Here is a 22,424-nt window from a genome sequence, read left to right on the forward strand (position 1 = left end):
GGACTCACAAGGAGAGCCGCAGCCGGACCAGATGCAGCTCCGTGCTAAAAATACGCCTTGGAGCAAGCAGCAGCGAGACATCGCAAGAGCAGCAAAGGGCATTAGCGAAGCGCTCAGACACGCAGAAGCAACAGACCACACTTCAAGAGCATCTCCAGATGTTCACTGAGGGTGTCGGGCCCGGGGTGGTCTGTCTATGGAGAAAAGCCTCCTTCGCCCCCTTGGCTCTGGGGGACAGACCCGCCCACCCAGCAGCATATTTCAGGTGCCCTGAGGGTGGTCAGCAAATGTCCCCGCTGCGAACACCACAGGTGGCACAGAGCAGGGGACATGCAGCGATGGGTGCCACAGGGCTCTCGACCAGGGACACACCAGAAGGGGCTGTGATCAGCACAGGCGCTCCTCGGGGCCTGGTGTTCAGCAGTCACTGGGGGGTGTCTCATGGTCTGGGGGTTGTTCAGAGCTCCCTGCAGGTGGGGCGGACAACCCAAGGAAATGAGCCACACGGTAGGAACAGCCTCCAGCCGAGCAGGCTGCATCAGCCACTCCACCTTGGCTGGCTATCCCAGGGCACTCAGGCAAAACGTTTGTGCCTTCCAAATAACCCAGATGTTTTTTCTGCTGCTCAGATGCAGGATGGGCCCTTGAAGGCCAAAGTGGCTGTATAGGACACACACAGCCACCTGCCCTCTAACCACCTCCTCCATCCACCAGAGCACCCCAACCTTGGGGACCTCTCCACTTCCCAGAGAGCCTCCCAACACAAGGTCCAGAATTTCCTCACCACCAGCCCTCAGCCCTCCCAGCATCAATGGGGGATGTGCTAACCCCATTCCAGAGCCGTGCTCCATACCTGGCAGGAGGGAGAACAAGGAACCAGGTCAGCATCAGCCATGCCCAGGCAGGTCTCGGAGGCGTCCTTCACCCCCTCTCCAAGTCCAGGGACCATCCTACAAACAGTGCACATGGTAGTTGTGGCCTCCCATCAGCTAAAGCCCTGTAAACCACTCCCATCCCTTCTCCCAGCTGTTCCTTTACACTTATTTAATTGTCTGTTATCTAAGGTCATCACTTCATACAGCCAAAAACCTCTGAGCTGCTCTGAACCCTGGTGCTGGAGGGCAGAGGTTTCCCAGGATGTGGTGCCGGTGATGCTCTTCCCACGTCCTCCCCCAAGAAGGGCAAGATGTGAACTCTTCATAGCAATCTGGGGCACCAGGTGCGACTCCCTCTTCCCAGGGCAGCCTCCGATGGGGTCTCCTGACCCTTCCTCTGCAGGAGAAGTGTCTCACCTGGCCTCCATGCCCCACAGAAGGGGCACAGCAGAGCCAGCCTTGGCCCCCCTGGGCCACTCCAGACACAGCTCCTGTGGTCCTACCCAGCCCCTCCCCAGCTGGGACTTCACCGCAGGAGCATTGCATGGGATGGGGTGGGGGAAGCTCTTCGTTAAAGTACACGGCAGCTTTGCAAACACTTGGTGTTGCTTTTCCAAGAGCCTGATTTTTGCTTTCTGGCCCAAACACACCACTCATTTTTCTGCAGCAACGAAGATAAACGCCGATAAATCTTCCACAGTCATTCCACGGGGCCAAGAGTGATCTCAGCCTTGAAGCATTTCAGTATCCTGCAGTCTGCGTTACACCCTGAGCCCCTGATCCAGCAAACGTACACGGGTCCATAGCCTCAAACACACAAGTACCTCCTTTAAAGAGGCGCACAGTCCCTCTGAACTCAATAATACCTCTGTGCTCAAGCGTTTTACTGGATCAGCTCCTAAATAAGCAGCCTGTGTGCAGCAGAAAGCCCTGCCAGTGCCAAAGCCTCTTGCAACCCTCCCAGGACCGCTCCTGGGGACCCTGGCGTTCTGCATTTCGCTCCTTGCAACTGCCATCAGCCAGCACACAGCAGGATGGACCCTGGTGCTTTGCAGCCCCTCCTGTGGGTGCCTGGCTGTTTAGCAAGCGAAGGCACATATGTTCTCCTCTTGCCCCTGTAACACACACACTGGGGGGCTTTGGAAGCAGCGTGACTCCCTGTCCTCTTCTGCATAAGCTCCCACCAAAGGGCCAGTTCTCTGGAGATGCAAAGACCTTTTTCAGCTGGATGGGCAGGTACAAATGGGTGGAAACCACACTTTCCAGGATGCCACAGGCCTAGCTGCTGGACAGTTATCAGCCAGTGGTGTTTTTCCAACACCTTCGATGGTACCACAGCACGGGGGGGGGGGGGGGGGGGGGGGGCGATGCATGACCCTGGTGTGCCCTGCTGTTCCTACCTGCTCTGGCTTCTCCCTTCTGCATCTTGGAGCAAGGATTTTCCCCTGACGTCCAACCCAGGCACCTCTTGCCACTCAGGGTACACCTGGAGCATGACTTGTCCCAACGCCGGGGACACTGCACTGCTCTGCATGAGCTGCCTGCCCCAAGGAACCCCACAGAGAGAGCACAGAGTGCTCCGCGCGGCTCTGCAGCAGGGCGGCGTGCAGGAAGGGTATCTTTCAAGGTGCTGTTTTAAAGAATAAGTAATCAAGTCTGTTTGCTGGACTAAGCTGAATCGCGCTAGCACTGATGCATGGGAGGCTGGAGCTGGAAATTAGGTTATTGATCTGCAGCAGATGACACGCAGCCAGCTCTGCTCAGCTAAATAATTCCCCATTCCTCACCCTGCTCAAAGGAGCAGGCTTGTTCCCCTTTGTGAAGATGCAAATGTTGGCTTTATTTACAAAGTTTTGGGGGAAGGGACTGATACTCTGCAGTTTCCAGGTTCTAATCAAGCCTAAATGCAGCAAATAGTGCTCTGCTCCAGACTCATGGGAGCCAATTTCTGCTGGCCAGGGTGGGTGACCCACCAACCCATGGGGCAGCAGTCCCTTCCCCTTGCAGAGGGACAACATGCATGTTTTATTCAGCAGTTTCACACCTCCAAGCACTCTTCCTTCCCTCTGGGTGAGCAGAACCTGCGTACTGCTTAAACTGCAGGGAGGGAGCCGGTTCCCTGCTGCGAGCTGCAGGTCTGCAGTGCCATCGCCTTGTTTCCCGTTATTATTTCGGTCTGTTCTGCATAAGTGTAGGGTGGTCCTTGCTAAAAAGCTTGACCTTGCCTGGTACCCATGAAAACAGCCTGTTTGAAACCATCCTGGGGAAGCTTTGTCAGAGCTCTTATCAGAAAATGAGGTTAGAAATTCCTTAGCTCCCAGAGCCGGTGCCAGGTCATGGCTCTTATCTTCTGCAGTCTCTGCAGGAGAAGAGAACATCCAGTCTGTTCAGGAGAAATGCAAAATTGTCCTGACTGGTTCCAGTGAATCTTCACAAGCTGGGATGGAGCCCAAAGGAATTGAGGGTAATTTTTTTTTCCATCCCCCGAGTTTCTGATGTTAAAAATGTTTAATTGTTCCTTTACAGTGGTTCTGCTGCTCCAGTTTAAACACTGACTCACATCATATACAGGCACATCTTGGAAACATAACTATAAGAAAATTTGTACCCTTGTGAAGTATCTGAGGTATCCCCCTCTGAAAGTAACTGTGAATAACATGTCAGTAGCTCTCCAGGAGCCACCATCAAAAGTCCTTTCCTCTGCACCCCTTGCAGGCAATCTAGTTTGCAGTCCATGGCACGTTGGCATAGCCCAAGATCTGTTCACCACCAGAAATGCTGCTCTTTCAAAGCCAGCGTGAAGTGTGACCATATCTCAGGGAACCAGCCTACCCAAGCTGCACAGCTCTCTGGAGCAGACCCAGCAAGGTGGGACAGGGCAGGCAGCTCAGCCCTCCTCCTCCCTGCAGCCCTGCTGGCTTAGGAGGCACAGAGAAACCCAGCCCAGAACAATTTTCTCACCTGCCCAACAGGGATTACAGATCCCCATTTGCCCTGGCAAGCCAGGGCCCAGTTCCACCTCCCCCAGTGAAGGTGTATCTCACCGTCCACCCAGCCTGGCCACTGCAGTCCTGAGAAGACAGCCCAGAGCAGTGGGGCCACTGAAGAGGACTCTACTTGGCATGAGACAGGCAAAGTTTGGCAAGGCCAGTGCCCCCCAGACCCCACTTGCAAGCCCTTCCATGGGGCAAAGGGGGCTCCTGTGCCCCGTACACCCCACCAGTTTGCACGGGCACCCACCAAGGCACAGGCAGCCCCACCTGGGTGCAGGAGCAAGGTATCCCCCAGCTCCCAGTTACCCTGTCAGCCTGGGCAGCCAGTGGCATGTGCTTTAAATCCCTTCCATACCATTGGGAACTGAAACAGCGAGAGGAACGGGGCCATTTCCTCCCCTGCAGACACAGGACTGGGCTTTATTTGGTCCCTGCGTGTGCACAATGGCATGTGGAAAACTGCTGGGAGTCAAGGAACTACAGGGAACTTTCCCACAAGGTCCCAGCCACAAACAGACCCGAACTCCCAGGGCTGTTTCCCAGTCATCTCCCCTGCATGCACTGGGTTAGCATCAAGGGATGCTCTGGAGCCTTGTGCTGGCCTCTTGCCCAAGCGTGACTCATCCTGTGCCTAGCTGGAGCTTAGCTGCACAGGTTATTTCTGTCAGAAAGTGCTGCAAAGGGAGCTGCAAGGTTCTGAGAAAGGATCGACAAGGTAACCCAAAAGTCTGGTAAAAGTCACTGAGCTGATCGCATGTAATTCCCAGGCGGCAGCAGCTCAGCTGGGCAGTGTTCGGACTTGGCCATGAGTCCGGCACCATCCCACCCCCTTGGCCTGTACCTGGGTTAGTTACGCCGAGCTCAGCTTTTTTCTGGGAGTTTACATTCCAGAGCCTGGTCCAGTCCTTGGGGGCAATGGGGAATCAAATGCAAGGGCCTCTGCTGGCTTCCCAGCTGGGTACCACCCCAGGAAGGGGACCCCACAGAGCAGAGCCCCGTCCTTCGGCAGACGCCCAGCCTGCAGGTACAGACCGCCTGGAAACAGATGTTAGACAGATGTGGCCACAGACAGGCAAGGCTCCTCAGCCTGCCGAGGGTTGCTTTGGTAATGTTCAGACAAAACTGCACCTCTAAAGGCTTCGAGGCGTGCCACCAGCAGGATATGAGACAAGGATGTGATGAAGTCTCCAGCCTGCAGAAGCCCCCTGGAAGCCACCAACCTGGCTCACATTTCCAGGAAAAGCCAAGACACGGAGCAGGCTGGAGGAACAGCCCCGGGACAGAGTCCGCAGGCTGCAGCAGGGCTGTTAGAGAGGGCAGAGGCAGCAGCACCCCTAGCAGCCAGCGGAAGGTGGAGGAGATGGCAGATGGAGGGATGGATGGTGGTAGGAGCAGGCTGTCACCAGAGATGGACTCAGGTCTCACTGGGGCCAATGGGGCTAAGCGGGAATTGCTCCGGAGCCATGTCTGCACCACGGCAGAGGTTACAGCATTGCCATGTCCTGCTGCTTCACTGGTGTTTGGAAAGGGACTTCTGGGATTACACCACGCACAGATCCCGGAGCAGATGCATTTCTCAGCAGGCTTCCCAGACCAGCCCAGTGCAAGCCCAACATGAGGGCACCCCAGCACTGGCTCCTGCCCACGCTGCTGGGTCAAATGGCCAAGAGTCACCCACGCTTAGAGTGCTGCCTTTCAGCTGCTCCTCCTGGAGCACAGGACAGCAGAGGACATGCAGCACGTCCGCTTGCACAGAGCTGGGCCAGCATGCTGCAAACCACTTCCCAGCAAGGGCTGCACACCAGATACTGGAAGTTCCCGGAGCAGGTGCCAGAATCCCCCTCTCCCTGCTCTAACCACGAGGCTGCCTCAGGCTCTCAGTGGCTTCAACTGAGAAAGCCCCATCCCCTTTTCTTCCAACTTACCAGCCAAGGTGCTGTTCTGGACGTGGTCCACAAAACCTCCTCAACCAGTTGAGGACCTGATCTTCCAAATCCCACCAGCTGCCTCCTGTGCACTGATCAGAAGCAGTTCCCCTCAGCCATGCCCTGGGAGAAGGGGCTGGCACCAGCACAACAAACCCTCATTCAGGATGGACCCACCAAGGCACTGTGTCCTCACAGAGGCTGTCAGCGAGCTGAGGATCACTCAAGACCACCAGCCCCAGCCTCTGCACTACCTTACTGCCAGCTATCACCCCCCAATTTATAGCCCATCATTTTAAAGAGAAACAGCACCTAGTGGTGCTTTCCACTGAGGAGTGGCCAGGAGATTACCTCCAACAGGATTCACCTGGGAGTTAGCATCCTCCCTGGGATCCTGGTGCAAGTCTTTGTTCTCAGCCCTGGCCAGTGCCCATCCTGCAGGCACCACCATGGGTGGTGTGGCTGTGGCTGAAGGTCTTCTGCAGGTAAGGGACACTCCTGTGTCCTGCCCCAGCACCTGGCCATGTGGCAGGGGGCAGTGCAAAGGAGGCTCCTGGAGCTGAATCACCAAACCCCTGTGAACCTGGGCATGCCATGTCACTCGTGACTCATCCCACAGTGTCACCACGTAGGACCTGGTAGGACTGCCACTCCCTTCCCTGCCTGGCCCTGGATGATAGCAGCTGTGCCTCACGCTGTGCTTTTTTCCGCTGTTGGAGGAACCCTGCTGCAGGCCAGCCACCCCAAGGGCATGGTCAAAGGACAGGAAAGGTTTGGGTATTTAGAGTGGTGTCACTCTCCACCGTGCCCAGGAGGAGCCTCGTCATCTGGGAACAGGAGGACAGGAGGTCACCCAGCAGGTTCAAGCCTTTACCTTTGCATGTTCCCATTTAAGCTCAGGGCTTGAGCCGTCCCCTGCTCAGTGCTTGGAGATCCCACATGGACAGGTCAGGAGCTGGGGTGAGAGCAGAGCCCAGACACGCTTGCTGCCAGCGTGGGATGAAGCCACAGCTCCATGGGAAAGCCCCTGAAATGACACAGGCGGCCGCAGGCGGGGGTGACCCAGCCCTTCATGGTGGATCCACACAGTGAGCCGTGCTCAGAGCCGTACTCAGATGGAGCACAACGCAGGAAAAAGCTCTGCTCCCCAGGCACACCTCCAGAAAACAGACCAGACCTGTGCCGCCGTGAAAAGGGCATTTCCCAGGGGGAAGAGTGCAAGGCAGGAGAGTGCTTCCACCATGTATCAGTGGGACGACCCTCCCTTTCCTCTCCCCTGCTCTCTCAGGAAGCTATCTCAGCACCAATCCTGGCACTGCCGCTGCAGAGGGGACCTCCGGAGCCCCCTGCCTTGGCTCTGCCCTCGCTCCAACACCCAGCAGTGAGTGCATGCCCCCTCCCAAGCTCACAGCCCCCAGGTTTTTAGGGCACCTCTTTAAGGAGACAGCATGAGGTCAGGAAAAAATGTGAAAAATGGCTTTTAAAAAACAACAAACAACTATCTGAGGGATTTCAAACAGATGAATGAGTGCTGTGACTTTGTTTTGCTGACCTGGAACATGCAGATCTTCAGCACTCCCATGGCCAAGCAAATAAGCCTGGGCATTGCCGGCTTAGCTAAGGGCTGGATTTCCCTGTGCTGCACATGGTAGGATGGGTTGGAGCCCAGCAAACAGCCCGTGGCCGAGTGCAGCCCCCAGGGTGTGTAACGCCCTGGCCACGGCTCGGGTGCTGCCGTGTCCTGCTGCCGACCCGCAGGCAAAGAGGTTCAGTGCTGCTGGGATGCACCGACGTACCCAGCCAGGCAGCGTGTGCCGTCCTCCTGCTGCCTGTGATTGATGCCAGCCTTCGGAGATAACCATCTCGGGGTGGCACATTCCCTCACAAAGCTGTGCTGCCACTCGAATCACACAGAAACTGCCATGGTGAAGATTTGTAACCCCGGCACAAGGGTCTGCAGCACATCAGGCGGGCTGGATGGAGAGATGGGAATGAGTGATTCTCCCAGGGCTTTATTTCCATTAACAACTGCAGTTATTTTAGGAGCTCAGCACAATGGGGAGTGCATTCACAGGGGCCAGTTTGATCCAGGAAAAAAGTAGATGTTTTTCATAAAAAACACAACACTGTAGCTTGACTGGAAAAAGACTGGGTTTTGTTTTTCTGTTTTTTTGTTTTTCCTTAGCTGGCCATTCTTCTGACACTCTGGAGCATTTTAAGGTTTTTCCAGAAAATGAGGAGCAGCAGCCCTGCCAGGAGCGGTTACTGAGCCACCAGAGCTAAAAGTGGTAAATGCACCAAAGGTTCCAAAAGCCGCAGCTGGAAATCCCCAAGCTGTAAACCTCCATCCCTCCAAAACACTCCTCTGCAGAGGGGCCGGTGCCCCTGAAGCCTTTTTGGCTGCAGCGATGGACCAGCAGGTCCAGGCTGAGACCCCTCTGGGTCTCCACGCAGTGGCCCTGGGGCTGCTCTGGGGGCTCCTCGCTGCGCAGGAGAGGAGGACAGAAAGAGGAGCTGCCTCCTGCAAGACCAGTCTGCGACCATGCTCAAAGCCCCCACGCTGGGTCTGGCGTGGGGGGAAAACACCCCCATGGACCCCAAGCATTGCCCAGTCTGCTGGCCAGACCCCCAGCTGGTGGGAAGTGCAGGCGGAGCAGCAGCGAGCGCTCCCGGGAAATAACTTCCCCCACCTGCAGACACCTGGCAGCGAGTGCAGGTACCACAGAACCCGCTGCACCCATCGCCAGGGGTCAATTCCTGGGCTGTAATGAAGCTGCAGTAATGAGTGTGTCCGTAATTCTCCTCTAATTAATGCTGTGCCAGTGCTTCAGGAACTAGTATTTTATGGCTTAGCCATAAAAGCTGACACTATGTTAAAACATCATTTGTGAGAGCTCCCATCCTCCTTCCTTCCTCTCTATTTGTTTTAGAAAAGGGAAGACTGGCTGTATTAACTTATCAGACTTCCTACCTGTCACAACACTTTGATTCCCTGAAAGACCATCTCGTTAATTAAGTCAATTGTTTGCCTTCAAATGGCAAAGTAAACGATACGTGTTGGGCAATAGCATCCAGGATCCCCATCCCCTCCTGGTCCCCGCACAGCCATCAGGGTGCTGCTCAGGTGTTGGGTGGCTGACATGTTCGTGGGGCCAAAAAAAGATTTTAAAAAATAGTTCTGGAAAACACAGCAATCTGGAGATCAAAATGCTATTCATATCCTTGAGGGAGATGAGCTTGCCCAGTCAGGGGACAGGGCAGTTGGAGACAGCAGAGATGTCACCCTGAGCTCCATGTCACCATCCCACAGCCCAGCCCAGTCCGGTCTTTGTCACTCGACTCTCATCTTTTACCCAGAACCAAACAGCTTCAGAGCTGGTCAGAGGGCAAAGGGAAGGAACTCTTCCCTCAGCTCAGACACTAACACAATGACCCATCCTCAAGCCACAGAAATTAATTTTTGACTTGTAGAAAAACATAGGACTCAGCTCCACTGCTCCCATGAGGACTTTTGCCTGCTGCAGCACTGCCCCACACCTCCTGTGGGCTCAGTGCCTGTGTCCTGGAAGGTGTTACCCATGTCCACCAGCAAAGCGAGGGTTAGAACCCTCCGTGTGCCAGGGGTGCATCCCCGGGGGTCTCCGGTCCAACCCTCCCTCAGACCAGGAATATCGCCAGCACCCAGTCAGGTCAGCCATGACTTTGGCCAAATCCCGACCACTTCCAGCAATGGAGACGCCCTACTTCTCTGGTAGCCTGTTTTTCTACTGTATCAGCCTTACAATGAAAATATTTTTCCCGTTGTCCAAGCTGAAGGTCTGAAATTTGTCACACTGTGGCTGTCGCCCCTTATTTTGTCACTTGGTGCTACCAAGAAGAGTTTGGCTCCAGCATCTTTGTGGCTGTCTTTCCCACAGTTATAGGATACTGTTAGACCCCATCCCTCTCCATCCCTCCACAGGAGTCCTGTGCCCGAGGCCCATGACCACCTCAGTAGACTCTGCAGGACCCCTTCCGATTTCTCCACACCCCTCTTGAGCTGGCTGGAGAGCTATTCCTTCCAACAGATACAAATCAGATACACTCGTCCAAACACCCAGCGTCAAGCACAGGAGCTACATCAAAGAGCCGGGCGGTGTTTGCTCAGCTTTGCCGATCGACTTTGACATGTGAGCCCATTTGCTGCCGAGCTGTTGATTTGCCCTGGACCAGGATGTTTGCCTGGCACTCCATGACCGGTCACCGCTGTCCCCTGATCCAAGGAGGTTTCGCCCACTTGTCTTTGTCTAGAAGCACCATGAACACGTTAGGGAGAACAGGGCTGCTACACCAGCAAACTGACGCACGAGCTGAGTAGAACTTTCCATGAGAAACACGTGTCCTTCTGAAATAATTGCCCCATTAGTTCAGGAAGGGACAAGAAATTACTTGCAAATGGCTCTTATGCAAACACCCCATCCCTGGTCCCCACCTGCTCCTGCTTGGCTCTTCTCCCTCTCCCCCACCTCCCTCTTCCTCACCCTCTGCCAAGGGATGAAGGCGGAGGTCCCAGAGTTTTCCAAGGTGAGAATCCAGTTCATCACCTCTGCCTGTGCCCCGTGCACAGCTCGACAGCCCCCACAGTGGGGTGGGGGATGCCTGCAGTGGGTCGCTCGGGGAAGAAGGTCCTTCCCGTCCTCCCCGGTGTCACTGCCTGGCAGGTCTGCTCAGCCACAAAGGGAAATGTATCTCACCATCCTTTCTCCTGCCTTCCCCAGCACCGGGGAATGTGTGAGCTGGATGAGCTGAGTAAAAATGACCTAATGCAGAGAAGAATCACAAAATGAGCTATGAGGGGGTCGTAACAATGCTTCCCGCATGAGTTAGCGGCACCCAGGGGACTCACCACTGCTGGATTTCCTGTCCTGGCAGCAGCCCAGCTGCGTTTAGTTTATTTCCTTGACAGACAGCATCTGAGTCTGACTATTTTTATTTTTACTTCAGAAGTATTTTATTTTCTCCTTCTTGGCTCCCTTGGATTGTTTAGGAATGACATCGCTGATGCCAGCCACAGAGGCTGGTGGCACTCGTCCTGACAGCCTCAATTCCAGGATGCATCTGAAGGGCATCGCTGTCTGTAGCTCCCCTGGGCAGAATGACACCCTGCACAGGGGGGTGCTGAGCTGGGCACCCACCACCACACTGCAGAGACATCCCTCCACTGCCCCATGCAGCTTTCCTAAGCTCAGCCCCAGGGTCACTGGCTGGAAGGACAAGAGTCCCCAAACACATCTCCGCACCCCCTGGCCCTCACCAAACCCGGTGGGAGCAGAAGTCCCCAGACAAACCCAGACCAATCCCACTTCCATCCCCACCCTGCGGACAACCAGAGCCTGGCTGTCCTGCAGCAGGGCTCCAGGAGCTCCTGGGCACCTCGGCTACCCAAATGAGTTCCGTGTGCTCCTGATAAGCCTCAACAACTTTCTGAGCAGGGTTAAGCGACTCGCACAGCAAGGCAGATGTTGCACCAGGGCAGGGGAATTCTTGTGTCTGCAGTTTCGGTATCTAGCTGTCGAGCTATGTTTAGTCTATGGCTATAAAGTAGCCTTGTTTCTATTCTGAGAATATTTGTCTAATCAGGGGTCCAAGGAATTATTTTGCTCAGTCGAAAGTTATGTTTGTTTGGATAAGTTTATGCTCCAGGATGGGTGCCTTGGAAAAGCCCAGTTAAAGGTTGTGCATTACTGGAGTGTCTTGGGGCATGGTGCACACCTGTAAAAAAAGGCAAACTTTTTACTTTTGCGGGGAAAAAGGGAAAGGCTTTACATTCAGGGCTTCTAGCCAGCTCTGAAATGAGGCCCCCTTGCAACCTGAGCGCTGCTTGCTGCAAAGAGTTATGCTTCCCCAGACACTGCAGATGCTCATCTGCACAGGGGAGGGGACCAGTGCTGGCCAAGGCTGGCCTCGTGGGCACAGCCCCAGCGTGGGATGCCCACGCTGCTCACTGGCTTCTCCCCATAAGTCTTCATCCAAGAGGTGCTGGGCAGCTTGAACAGGCTTTTCAGGGAGCTGCTGTTTTCAGAACTTCATTTGCTTTTGTAAATCACAGACGACCCCAGCACCCACCTCTGGCTGCTGAGTTAGGAAGCTGATGAGATACTGTGTTAAAGGACACTTGAAGGGTCAAGGTCCATCACCTTGGCCAGGTAAAACTGATCTAACAGCCTCCCCGAGTCCTCTTGGTTCATCCCAGCCCCCTGAGGGTGTGAGGAAACCATGATGTTAAACCCAGGACTTTAGGATGTTTTTCCCAGCACTCATAACCCTTTTCACCTATGGAGTCGTGGCATTTTTAGAACCTAACAAAGCGTTCAGCGCTTTCTGGTGATTATTCCCACATTCCCATTTAAATCCTTTCCCTGGGGTGCTTCGTCTCATGGGTGCCTTCAGCTGGGTGATCTTCATCCCCCAAATGAACCAGGAGCACCTGCGCCTCAGTGGACTTTACCCTGTTTGCCCATGACAAACACAGCAGAGTTGTGACTATTTGCAGCTGAGCAACCACTAATTCTTAGCCCCGAGATAAATCCTGGTTATCTGCCAAGATAAGGCCCCCTACAGCATCCTCACTGTTTTGGAAGGCACCGGTTTCTGCGTTGGGAAATTGGCTTTGGCCGCTGTGCGAAACAGGCAGCAGTGATGAGCTGCCTGCACACACACCTGAGCTTCAGGATGAGCCCGAGACAGGCAGCGACTTGCTGCCACCACCCTGTGCCACCCACCACCTTCACAGCTTCACTGACCATGGCTTGGGTGCAGGTAATGGCTTTTTCTCTGCAATGTCCCCAGGGCCATCCCCAGCCAGGCAACCCCTCCAGGATTTCAGCAGTGCTGCTGTGGGAACACCCCTTCAGCTGCCAGCAGTTCTGCTTGGTTTGAGGTCGTGCCTCAGCAGAGGAATCGGGAATATCTCATTCCAGGTTTCATTGCTCAGGCTCATTGCATTGGCATCAGTAAGTCAATAATTTTTTCTCTTTGCATCCCTTGCAGCCTGATTGGGTTTTGTCCTGGACATCTTATTTTGTGCTAGATAAGGATGTTTCTGTCCCCCTTCTGCTTGTGTTGTAAGCTCAGCGGCCCCCCAACAGCCTCAGCAGCTCCCAGGCCCCTAATCCCACTGGAAAAGGAGCTGCTGAGGGCAGTGGGGCCGTATCTCCATCCCCACCAGCGTCCCCCCAGAGCAAATCCCCTCCATAAGCTGACCATCCCCCCATCCAGTTCCCATCCATATTCTCCACATTGCTCATACCCTTCACTCTGAGGCCCAAAGTCTTGGAGCAGATGGCACAGCTCCTCTGCTACAGCGTGGAGGGGACAAAGCTGTGGCTTTGGTGTCACTGCAGAGCCTGTGATGAGACCTGTCCTGCTGCAGAGGCCACCGGCCGTCCTGGGAAAACACGGGACAGGCATCCAGCATTTCCACTTCCCACTCCAGCCCTGCCTCTCCTAGAAACCAAGCGCCTCGCAAGCGCGCGGGGATGGTGTTTGCAGAGTGACTCACGCTAACCTGGCGGGCAATAAATTCTGTTACAGCAATAACCAAATTTCTGCCGCTCACGCAGGGCTATTTCCATTTTCTCCAGGAAGGGGGTCACCCTGGGTCCCCATTTCTCCACCTTTTGCACGCACCGGTGCCTTTGTCCCCTGCAGGGACTGTCTGCAGGCAGGTCGATGCTGTTTATTCAAAGTTGTGCATGAGGTTCCGGCACCACACGTCCCACAGGAGCTCCAGCCCTTGCCGCCTGCCCTGCCGGGTGGGCTCGGGTAATCCACATAACCAAGGCAGGTTACAGGCTTGAAATCAGGCGTGGCTGTGTGGTGGGATATCCTGGGCATCACCACGGGCCACGGGAGGGCTTGCTGGACCTGCTGGAGAGAAGGTAACGGCAGGTACCAAGCTGCCCCACGCCCATGGAGGCCCCCCCCAGTCGAGTCCCCCACATGCTGCCCCAGGAGCCCAGGGACACAGAGAAGTCGGGGGATAACAAAGTGATCCTGCCCTGAGTTTCCTAACACTGATGGCTTGGGACCGAGTGAGGGGAGTCAAGAGCGTGCAGGTGATGGAGAGAGGGGGGGAAGTGCAAGAAAACCTGCCGAGGGAAGGGAAATGAAGGGAAACCCTCCCGGCTGGGAAGGAGAGATGAAGGCTCTCAGCAATGCCAGGAGAAAGAGGGGGGTCTGGCTTGGAGGAGCCAGCTGGGGCAACCGTGGCAGCACTCACAGGGAGGCTGCGCCCACCCGTCAGGTCCCAGCGGTCCAAAAGCATCCCCCGGAGAGCCACACAGACGTCCCACCAACCCTGCTGCCTCCAGCCAACCCCTGAGGGGTCCCCTCAGCCCTGCCTCAGTTTCCCCAACTGGACATCACCTGCTGGTTGTTTAAAGAGGGAAACACAGACAGTTCCCCAGAAGCGACTGCATCCGCCAGGGAGAGCTGTGCCCGGGTGGGATCGCTGGGGCAGCCACACCACCTCCATCCCTCGGCATCACCAGCAGCACCTCAGCACCACACCACCCCTGGGGCCCAGTGCGGCCCCGTGACACCGCGAGCACATCTCTGAGCCATCTGAGGCCCACCACAAGCAGGTGACTGGCACAAGACATTCCAGCTACCAAACACACCATGAACGACCTCTACAAAACATTTTCATCACACACCAGAGCTGTCACGGTGCTGCCCTTGCTGGGGAGGAGCAGCCCTGCCAAGCCATGCAGCTGGGACCTGAAATAGCACTGTTGGGCTTTTTCTTGCTTCTTTTGGTGTGTCCCCAGAGGGACCTGCAGCTACACTAGGTCATTTATGTTTCTGGGCATTTCCACGTTCAGAAGCCCTGCTGTGTTTAAACAGGGAACGCTGTCCCTGGGAACAGTCTCGTTTTGGGCAAAACTTTCTGTGTTCCTGCAGGGCTACACCCGAGCCTGGTCTCAGGAGCATCTGGCAGCTGCTCCGTCATAAAAAAACAGCTCAGAAATTCATGGAACCAGATTTTCCCATCTTTAGCCATGCAGTAACAGGATTTTACGCTCCCCGGTGAAGCAGGGGATGCCCGGCTGCACCAGTCCTGAGAAACATGCCACGAAGAAAAGGCAGCTACAAGAAATTATATTCTCCTTTTATTTACCTATGACCATGACAATGTATTTTTGCTAGCTGCAGAGATGCTTCGCACTGTAAACTGGGTGCCTGGAGGCAGGCAGTCCGTCCAGCTCTGCCAGGTTCAGCGGTAACCCCCGCTTCTCAAAACACCGTATTGTTATCCAGAGTAAGGAGAGCCTCTGATTCACAGAGCTGCTTTTCTCCATCACCAAACCCTCTGTCGTCAGGGCACGATATATACACCCAGGCTCCCCCAGCGGCCCGCTGCTAGGGAATGCGTTTTGTCAGATAAAACCTGCTAACTTAGAAAATGTTGTACGCACTCGGGGAAAAAAAGTCATCCACTCCACCGGAGAACTCCGCCGCGACACACACAAATATTGCACTTGTAATTTCAGAATGGGAAAGGACACGAGGATTTCCTATTACACAGCAATGCGTCCAGCTATAGGAGGTCAATAAATAAACCAGGGGTGGGAGCAGGAGGTGGTCGGCTTGCACACCTCCAGCGCAGGGGAAGAACCCGGCTTTCGCTGCTCCCGGGGGGACCTGCCACGAGTGAAGGGAATACCAGGCTCCTGCGAGATAGCTGCTTCGGGGGAGCCGGGAGGCATCGCCGGCACAGGGAAGCACAGCAGCATCGTGGGGCCAGTCCAGTTCAGAAGTCTTTTATCCAGGGACAATGTTCATGCCGGTGCTGTTGTCCCCTTGCCGGAGCCCTGTACAAAAGTCCTCCTCCTCCTCGCCGAGTCGGGATCACTCGTCACCTTCCAGCAATGCTCGCAGCTCGGGCGCATGCTTCACAGTAGTCTTGTGGGAGCTTCCCTCCTGGATAAAATCCATGCCGGAGTCACCCCGAAGGCATCGTACCAGCGATGGTGAAATGGGGCGATGGAGCAGTACCAGACTGCTTGGCCTGTTGGTCCCCTCGGCCTCATGCTTGGTGCCTTCAGTTGCCCCGCACCGTCCGCTGCAGGAATATGGCTTGGGGGCACGAACGGCAGCGGGAAGGCACGCTCCCGCCGTCCCCCGGGAAGGCCTCTGTCGCCCGATTTCATGTAAACACACAGCTCCCAGCCTGCCCCGAGAGAGTTCTTGGGTCTACAGTGGGGAGCTGGCCTTCTTCTGGTTAATTATGTCCAAGTACAAGTCAGAGCGGAGGAAGCGGGGGTACGAGTCCTTCTCCATGAGCCCGTAAATCCTCTTCTGTGCGAGGTCGAAGCAGCTGCGGGTGATGTTCTGCAGGTTCTCCTTGGTGTGCTCCCGCGTGTAGGAGTCCAGGTTGACCTGCAGGCAGAGACACCAGCGCTGGTGAGCAGCTCCCCAGGCAGCCACCGTGCCCTGGAGCCACACGCCAGCGCAGCCCCCAGACCTCACCTCCTTGCAGGACTGGATGGCGATGTACTCAGCAAAGATCTTCTTGGCCTTGGAGACCATCTTGGACTGGGATTTGATCTTCTTGAACTCCTCACAGGCCAGCCAGAACTCCAGGTTCTCCTCGCTGAACTCAGTGCGCAGGAAGGCCCTGAAGGCAGCGAGCCCGTCTGTGGGGACAGAGACACATCTCTACTCACGGCTCACAGCAGGGGATGGCCCCACAGGACCCTCAGCCCAGCAACCTGGCAAAGCTGCAACCCAAACCACCTCCCTGCACCGTCCCCTAAAACCCCTTGTGAGCCCTGGTGCAAAGCAGGCAGCAATGGCACTGTTGGGCCAAGCGTGGCAACACAAACCATCCATGCGCTGAATCCACGGTCCTCAGCCCGGCTACATGCACAGAGAGCCAAGGGGAAGGCTGAGCTTGGAGTGGGGGCAGCAATGGGGACAGGACCGCCGGCCATCCCTGTGCGGCTGAGTGCAGGACATGACCACGATGCCAGGTGCCCCAGCTGTGATACGCGAGAAGGGGAATGGTTTAAAGCAGCTCCTGCTCCACGGACCCACAGCACAGCTCCGAATCGGGCACAGACACAAATCACTGCCTTTGCCCCCACCAAGACGGAGGGGGGCTGCACCCCCAAGCTGCAGCTCTCCCTGGCCACTATCACAAAATCCCACCCTGGGCCAGGCAGCAGCAGAGTGGTGCAGGCAAGGAGCCGCCTCATTTCTCTTTGTCTACCCCCAAACACCGGAAGGGATTAAGAGAGGAAATCCCAGCTTTATCCATGCGTGCATCTGGTTATTCCCCCAGCAGCAAACAGGCAGAAGAAACAGGCAAACACTCACATTTGTGCAGCAGCAGCTTCTCCAGGGAGTCCCCCCACTTGAGAGCTTCCTCGGGAGTGGGCCTGCAGGGGAAGGAGAGTGTGTTGGCAAAGTGAAGCTTCAAAAGCCGCGCTCACCGCCTGCCGCGACGCAGCACAAGCAAAACATCTCCAGCTGATAAAGCAGTGCTGTGTGCCCGATAAAGCAGTGCTGTGTGCCCGATAAAGTAATGCTATGTGCCCCGATAAAGCAACGCTGTGTGCCCCGATAAAGCAACACTGAGTGCCCCGATAAAGCAACACTGAGTGCCCCGATAAAGCAACACTGAGTGCCCCGATAAAGCAACGCCGTGTGCCCCAGCGGGGCTGGCCCCCGCTCCCACACCGGCACCAGCACTGCCAGCGCATCTCCGGGAAGAGCCAGGCTCTGCACCAGGCAGGACTGCAGTGGCTCTGCTGGAAGGAAACCTCTGCTTTTAGACTGCCAGGAAGAAAATACAATGTAAGGAGGTCTGTGCGGGCAGCTGTGCCACTTGGGGTGTCTGAGCAAAAATTGGAAAAGCTCCGGGCAATGCCCAGGAGGCTGTGGGACAGTGGGGAATTCAGCCGCCCCATTCAAACAGATGGAGAAGCTGCCAGGGGCAAGAGTAGGGAGGGCTCATCTCCGGCTGCTGGAGCACCTCCAGAGCAAAGCGGTTTTTCAAACCATCCTCTGGCCAGTTAAAGTTTCATGCACAGGCACTGAGAGAAAGCAGCCGTCAGGGAAATTTCCAGCCCAAGCCACCACCGTGCTGCCTCCTGGGCACAGACCTCCAGCCCACCTGGGTGGGGAGTTTTCAGCCAACAAATGTTTTTAAAGCTCCTCTGGATACAAAAGGTGTTTGTCCCCAGCTCCCCCAAAGAGGGTGACCCCAGCCTCCCTGGAGGTGATGCTCAGCCCGACCACAGCTCGCCCCCAAGCCCCCACGGCCCCTGATCCCCCCGTCACCCACTTGCAGCACCTACTTGAGTGATTTGAGCACTTTGTCCAGCTTGCCGGAGGGGTTGGCCCCTGGGGACTCGTTTCGTCGCCGAAAAATCCCCAGCCGGTTCTTCATGTCCTTGGCTCTAGAGGGAAGAGCAAGTTTTAGCAGGCGGGCAAGGGGCCGGGGGAACAGCCAGCACCCAGGAGGGGGCCCGCTGGCAGCCTCCTCCCGCACTTCGCCCGCTGCCCCGTGCCCACCACCTACTCCTTCATGGTGTGCCGGCGCTGCAGGCTGCCGTTGTGGGGTCTCTGCATGCCCAGCAGCATCTCCGCGTGAAACTCCAGCGGCTGGGGTTTGGAAAGGTCACGGAAAAAGGGCATGGCTGCTGGGATGGCCTCTGCAGCGGCGACCGGCGCAACCGGCGCAGCCAGACGCTCGGGTGCTCTGACGCCGGCTCCGTGCCACGCTCCCGCTCTGACGCCGGCTCCGTGCCACGCTCCCGCCCGGCGTGGCCAGCGCGGAAGTGGGAGGGCGCAGCTCGAAGGAGCTTTAAATGCAGCGTGGGGTGAAGGAGACGCATGTGAGCAAGGGCTGTGTCAGCCCGCTGCTATTTCGGACGGCTCTGCCGTTGCTGGGGAAACTCAAGGAAAGGTGGAAAAATCAGCACCGAGGGTGGATAGTGGGGCCTTTCAAGAGACGGCGGGGAAAATAATCACGGCAGGGATTTACGAGGGCTATTTATAGAGCGCAGGCGTCCCAGGGAAGGCAGTGAGGCCAGCGGTGGGGCTGTGCTTGGGAACAGCGGGGACAGCGGTGCTTCACCGTGTGGCCGCTGCTGCGGGGACAGGGCTGGGAGCCCACGTGCGACCCACTGATGCTCACACTTTTCCAGTGCTGGCACGGGATGGGCATGGCCACGGGGACATCTCCACACAGGGACGGTTGGGGCCGGCAGCCCGTGGCACCAAGGGGCGCTGGGGGAACAGACACCCCATACTGTCCCCCTGCACAGGTCCCCGCTCCACTGTCCCTGGACAGACAGACTGACATACACCCGGACACAAGGCTCCCAGTTCCCCCAGGAAACTGCCACCAGGCCAAAGTGGGACAAAGATTTTTGGCAAGTGCCATGGGAACATGAGACCCCCAGCCCAGCCCCAGCCTGGCCCTGCGAGGGCTTCCCAGGGGCCAAGGCAGGGGAGCAGGAGGTGGAAGAGGTGAAGGATGAGGACAGGCACGGACGATGCTGTCCCCTCGTGGCACAGCCTCTGCATGACACCAGGGCACAGAAGGGTGTAGGGGACACGCAGGGTGGAACAGGATGCTCATCCTACACCAAGGCCGGAGATGGGGCCCCAGGGTGGCATGGCCAGGCCACCACCTGCAGCCCCCCCCGGGTCCCACACCAGTGGGTCTATGCAAGGGTGCTCAGAGGAGCCACCTCTGCCTGGCCAAGCCATGCCCAGGGCTGACTAGGGACACCAGGGGCACAGGAGGGATTCCAGGCAAGGGTGCACCCCACCCCAAGTGATCCTACCTAGACCCACATCTCTCTCCAGTCCCAGGAGGGTAAAATACAGCAATCCCCTGGGACAAAAAAATAGTCGCGACAACCCCAGGGCTCAGTCCCGCAAGGTGCTGAGCACCCCAACTCATGGAAGGATTTTAGGGGGCAATCACCCCTCTAGTCTCTGGTGCTGTCCGTGCCCTCACGGCGGGCACAGACAGTTTTGATGCCTTCGCATCATCTGGGCTGCGGTCCCAGCAGGACACGCGTCCCGCTGCTGCCAGCTGCCAGGCACTGGCTCAGTGCTAATGTGGGAAAAGCGGATCCAAACACAGAGCCTCACACTCCAAACACCATCTGCCTCCCATTACCGCACTGCCAGCGATGCCGGCAGCCGAGGACCAGCCGCCACACGGGACGGGCCATCCCACACAGCCCCCAGCAACAATTTTAACAGTGTTCCCAGTTTAGCAAGGCAGCCGCCGCAGCTCGGTGCCCAGTGGGGCTTTCAAAGCACTGAGAAGACCTTGTGTGTGCCTCCAGCACGCGTGGGCTGCCTCCAGCCGCCCAGCCATCCACACCCCAGCCAGCTGCAGTGGGTAGCCCTGCCACACAGCAGGCTCTGGGGCTTGCAGGTGACCGCGGCTCATGGGCAGATTTGCCAGCTGTTAATATGCCAGCAAGCACCACCTAAGGAAGTTCCCCAACTTAAAACCTGCTGCTTCTCTTGCACATGCTTGCAAATAAATAGCAAGCAGCATGAAACCGGGCTGCAGCAGCCACAGGCACGCACAGCCTCAAGCTACAGCCAATCTGCAGTATGAAATGCCACAGCAAAAATATTCATAAATGTTTTTTTTCATAAAAAATTGCTGGTTTCTGTCCAAAGCTGCCCCTATAAAGTGATCTGCTCCCAGCACCCCGGCATGGCCATGAGGCCACATCCAGCACCATCACCCTGTGCTGCTTCCAAACCGTCCCCTGCAAAGCACATCACCCTTCCTCGCAGGGTGCTGCAGTCCTACCTTTCCAGGTATTTTTCGGAAAAGTCCACCATCGCGCGGTACATCGGGGAGCGCCGGCAGAGCGTGCCGGTGCCGGGAGGGGAGGCGAGTGCCAAACCCCAGCCACTTGCACCATAAATACTCCCCGCAGACAGCTGGCAACCAGGCTGCGCAGCCAATAGCCGGCCCGTGCGATGCCAAGAGGCTCCCCAGAGCATCCGCCGCTGCCTCAAGGTGAGGAGCAAACCCTCTGCAACCGCCCCTGACCCCGCTGAGCTGAGCCTCCCACCGCCTGCCCGATTCCCCTGGCTCAGCGCTGCAGCAGGCACACGCGGATGGGGGGAACGTCCCTGCTGCAGACTGCAAGGGATTCATTTTAATTTCAAGTGTTGAGAGGAGGGGGGGGATTTACAAAAAGAGCTAAAAATAACCAGCTGCAGCTAGGAAGCACGCAGGGCAACAGTGCCGCTCGCTGGCAGGCAACACCGGCAGCGAAGCCGTCCAGCCTGTGCACTTAGTAGCTGCACTCAGCCCCTCGCACACCCTGAGCGGCTCAAACCACGTGTGACTTTGTCACCTGCCCCGAGCCACGTGGAGTGGGGAAAGAGCCAGGCCTGGGCATCCCTGTGGCCCTGACACCCGGCCGGATCCTGCCGTGCAAAACTGGAGGCGGTTCATTCCAAAACATCCTTGCAGCTGCAGCTGGGCTTATGGGAAGCAAAGGCCACGGCTGCCTCGTCCTTGCCCAGACCCACTTTTTTGGCACCCCCAAAGCCTTACCGGGAGAGGAAGAGGGTCTGCGAGCATCACTCAGCAGTCCCCGCACTCAGTGCTCCCACCACGCTGCCCGCATGCTGCAACATGCTGCAAAGGGCTGGAGCCTGTCCCGTGGTGGGAAAACTCCCCATCCCTCCTGCCGGCATGGGGCCAGTGGGAAGGAGGCCCCCAGCTCGTGTTTCATGGCTTGCATGTCCTCTCCCTGAACCCAGCACCTCCGGAGCAGAGCTCTGCTGGCACTGGGGAAGCCCTTTTCCCCACACCACCAGCAAGAGCCAGCTCCTTCTCCTCATCCGTCAAAGCAAGGTAAGCAGGGGGCTGCTCCCAGCTGGGTTGTGCAAAGCTCCCAGCCCACCTCCCACCCTCCTTCCTGAAAATCCTGACTCCCCATCTGAAGTGAGACCTTAGTTCACGTGTGTCTTTGCTGCTTTATTCCCAGAAAAGCTTGGGGGAACAAGACAGGGGGACCCTAAGAGCTGCCTGGACAAGCAGAGTACAGCCAAGGTGCTTGGTCACGGCAAACAGCCCTGGTACACTCTGATGCCACCACGATGTGACACTTACAGGTTCCTGCTCCGTTTCTTGCGGGAGGTCTCATCCCCTTCATCACAGCTGCATTCAGGGTCGGCTCCACTCAGCTAGGGGGGAACAGAAAAACAGTGTCTGCATCATCATGCCAGTGCCTGCCCACAGTGGCACTCTGAGCGTCACCAAGCAGCAATGCCAGCATCCCCTGTGGTCCCCGCACCCACACAGCCCAGAGCCATGGCATCCACAGGGCTCCTTCCCCACAATCACGGCTGGCTGCAGCAATGCAATGGGACAAGCTCCTACCTGCTCTGGCATGGGACCCTGACTCCCCCCACCCATCCTATGCCACCTTCCTGGAGCATCTCAGGAGATGGCACGGCTGGTGGCCCAGGTACCCCTCCAGGTTCAAGGTGCTGACTGACAGTGGTACCTCCCACAGGGAGGACACCCGCATCCCCATTCCTGTTGCTCCTATTCCTGCTGCCTTGAGTGGGCACAGGGACTCCTC

At 56.8% G+C, this 22,424-nt stretch overlaps 1 protein-coding gene across 10 annotated transcripts in view; it reads right to left on the reverse strand.

Annotated features, from left to right (window-relative positions):
• Positions 1-14,923: 14,923 nt before the first annotated feature.
• The window catches only part of RGS3 (regulator of G protein signaling 3), an 85,210-nt gene continuing 77,709 nt past the window's right edge, over positions 14,924-22,424 (reverse strand). For 7 of the 10 annotated variants that reach the window (XM_055720766.1, XM_055720767.1, XM_055720768.1 and 4 more), the window contains 5 exons: positions 21,950-22,023; positions 18,138-18,239; positions 17,155-17,216; positions 16,306-16,472; positions 14,924-16,215 (listed from right to left, as the gene is read on the reverse strand). In XM_055720766.1, coding sequence (XP_055576741.1) covers positions 16,030-16,215; positions 16,306-16,472; positions 17,155-17,216; positions 18,138-18,239; positions 21,950-22,023 — 591 coding nt within the window. In that variant the 3' untranslated portion in view covers positions 14,924-16,029. The other 3 variants (XM_055720774.1, XM_055720775.1, XR_008733891.1) reach the window with 3 other exon arrangements.

This window comes from Falco cherrug, chromosome 9 (assembly GCF_023634085.1).
Source record: "Falco cherrug isolate bFalChe1 chromosome 9, bFalChe1.pri, whole genome shotgun sequence".
Lineage (NCBI taxonomy): Eukaryota > Metazoa > Chordata > Aves > Falconiformes > Falconidae > Falco > Falco cherrug.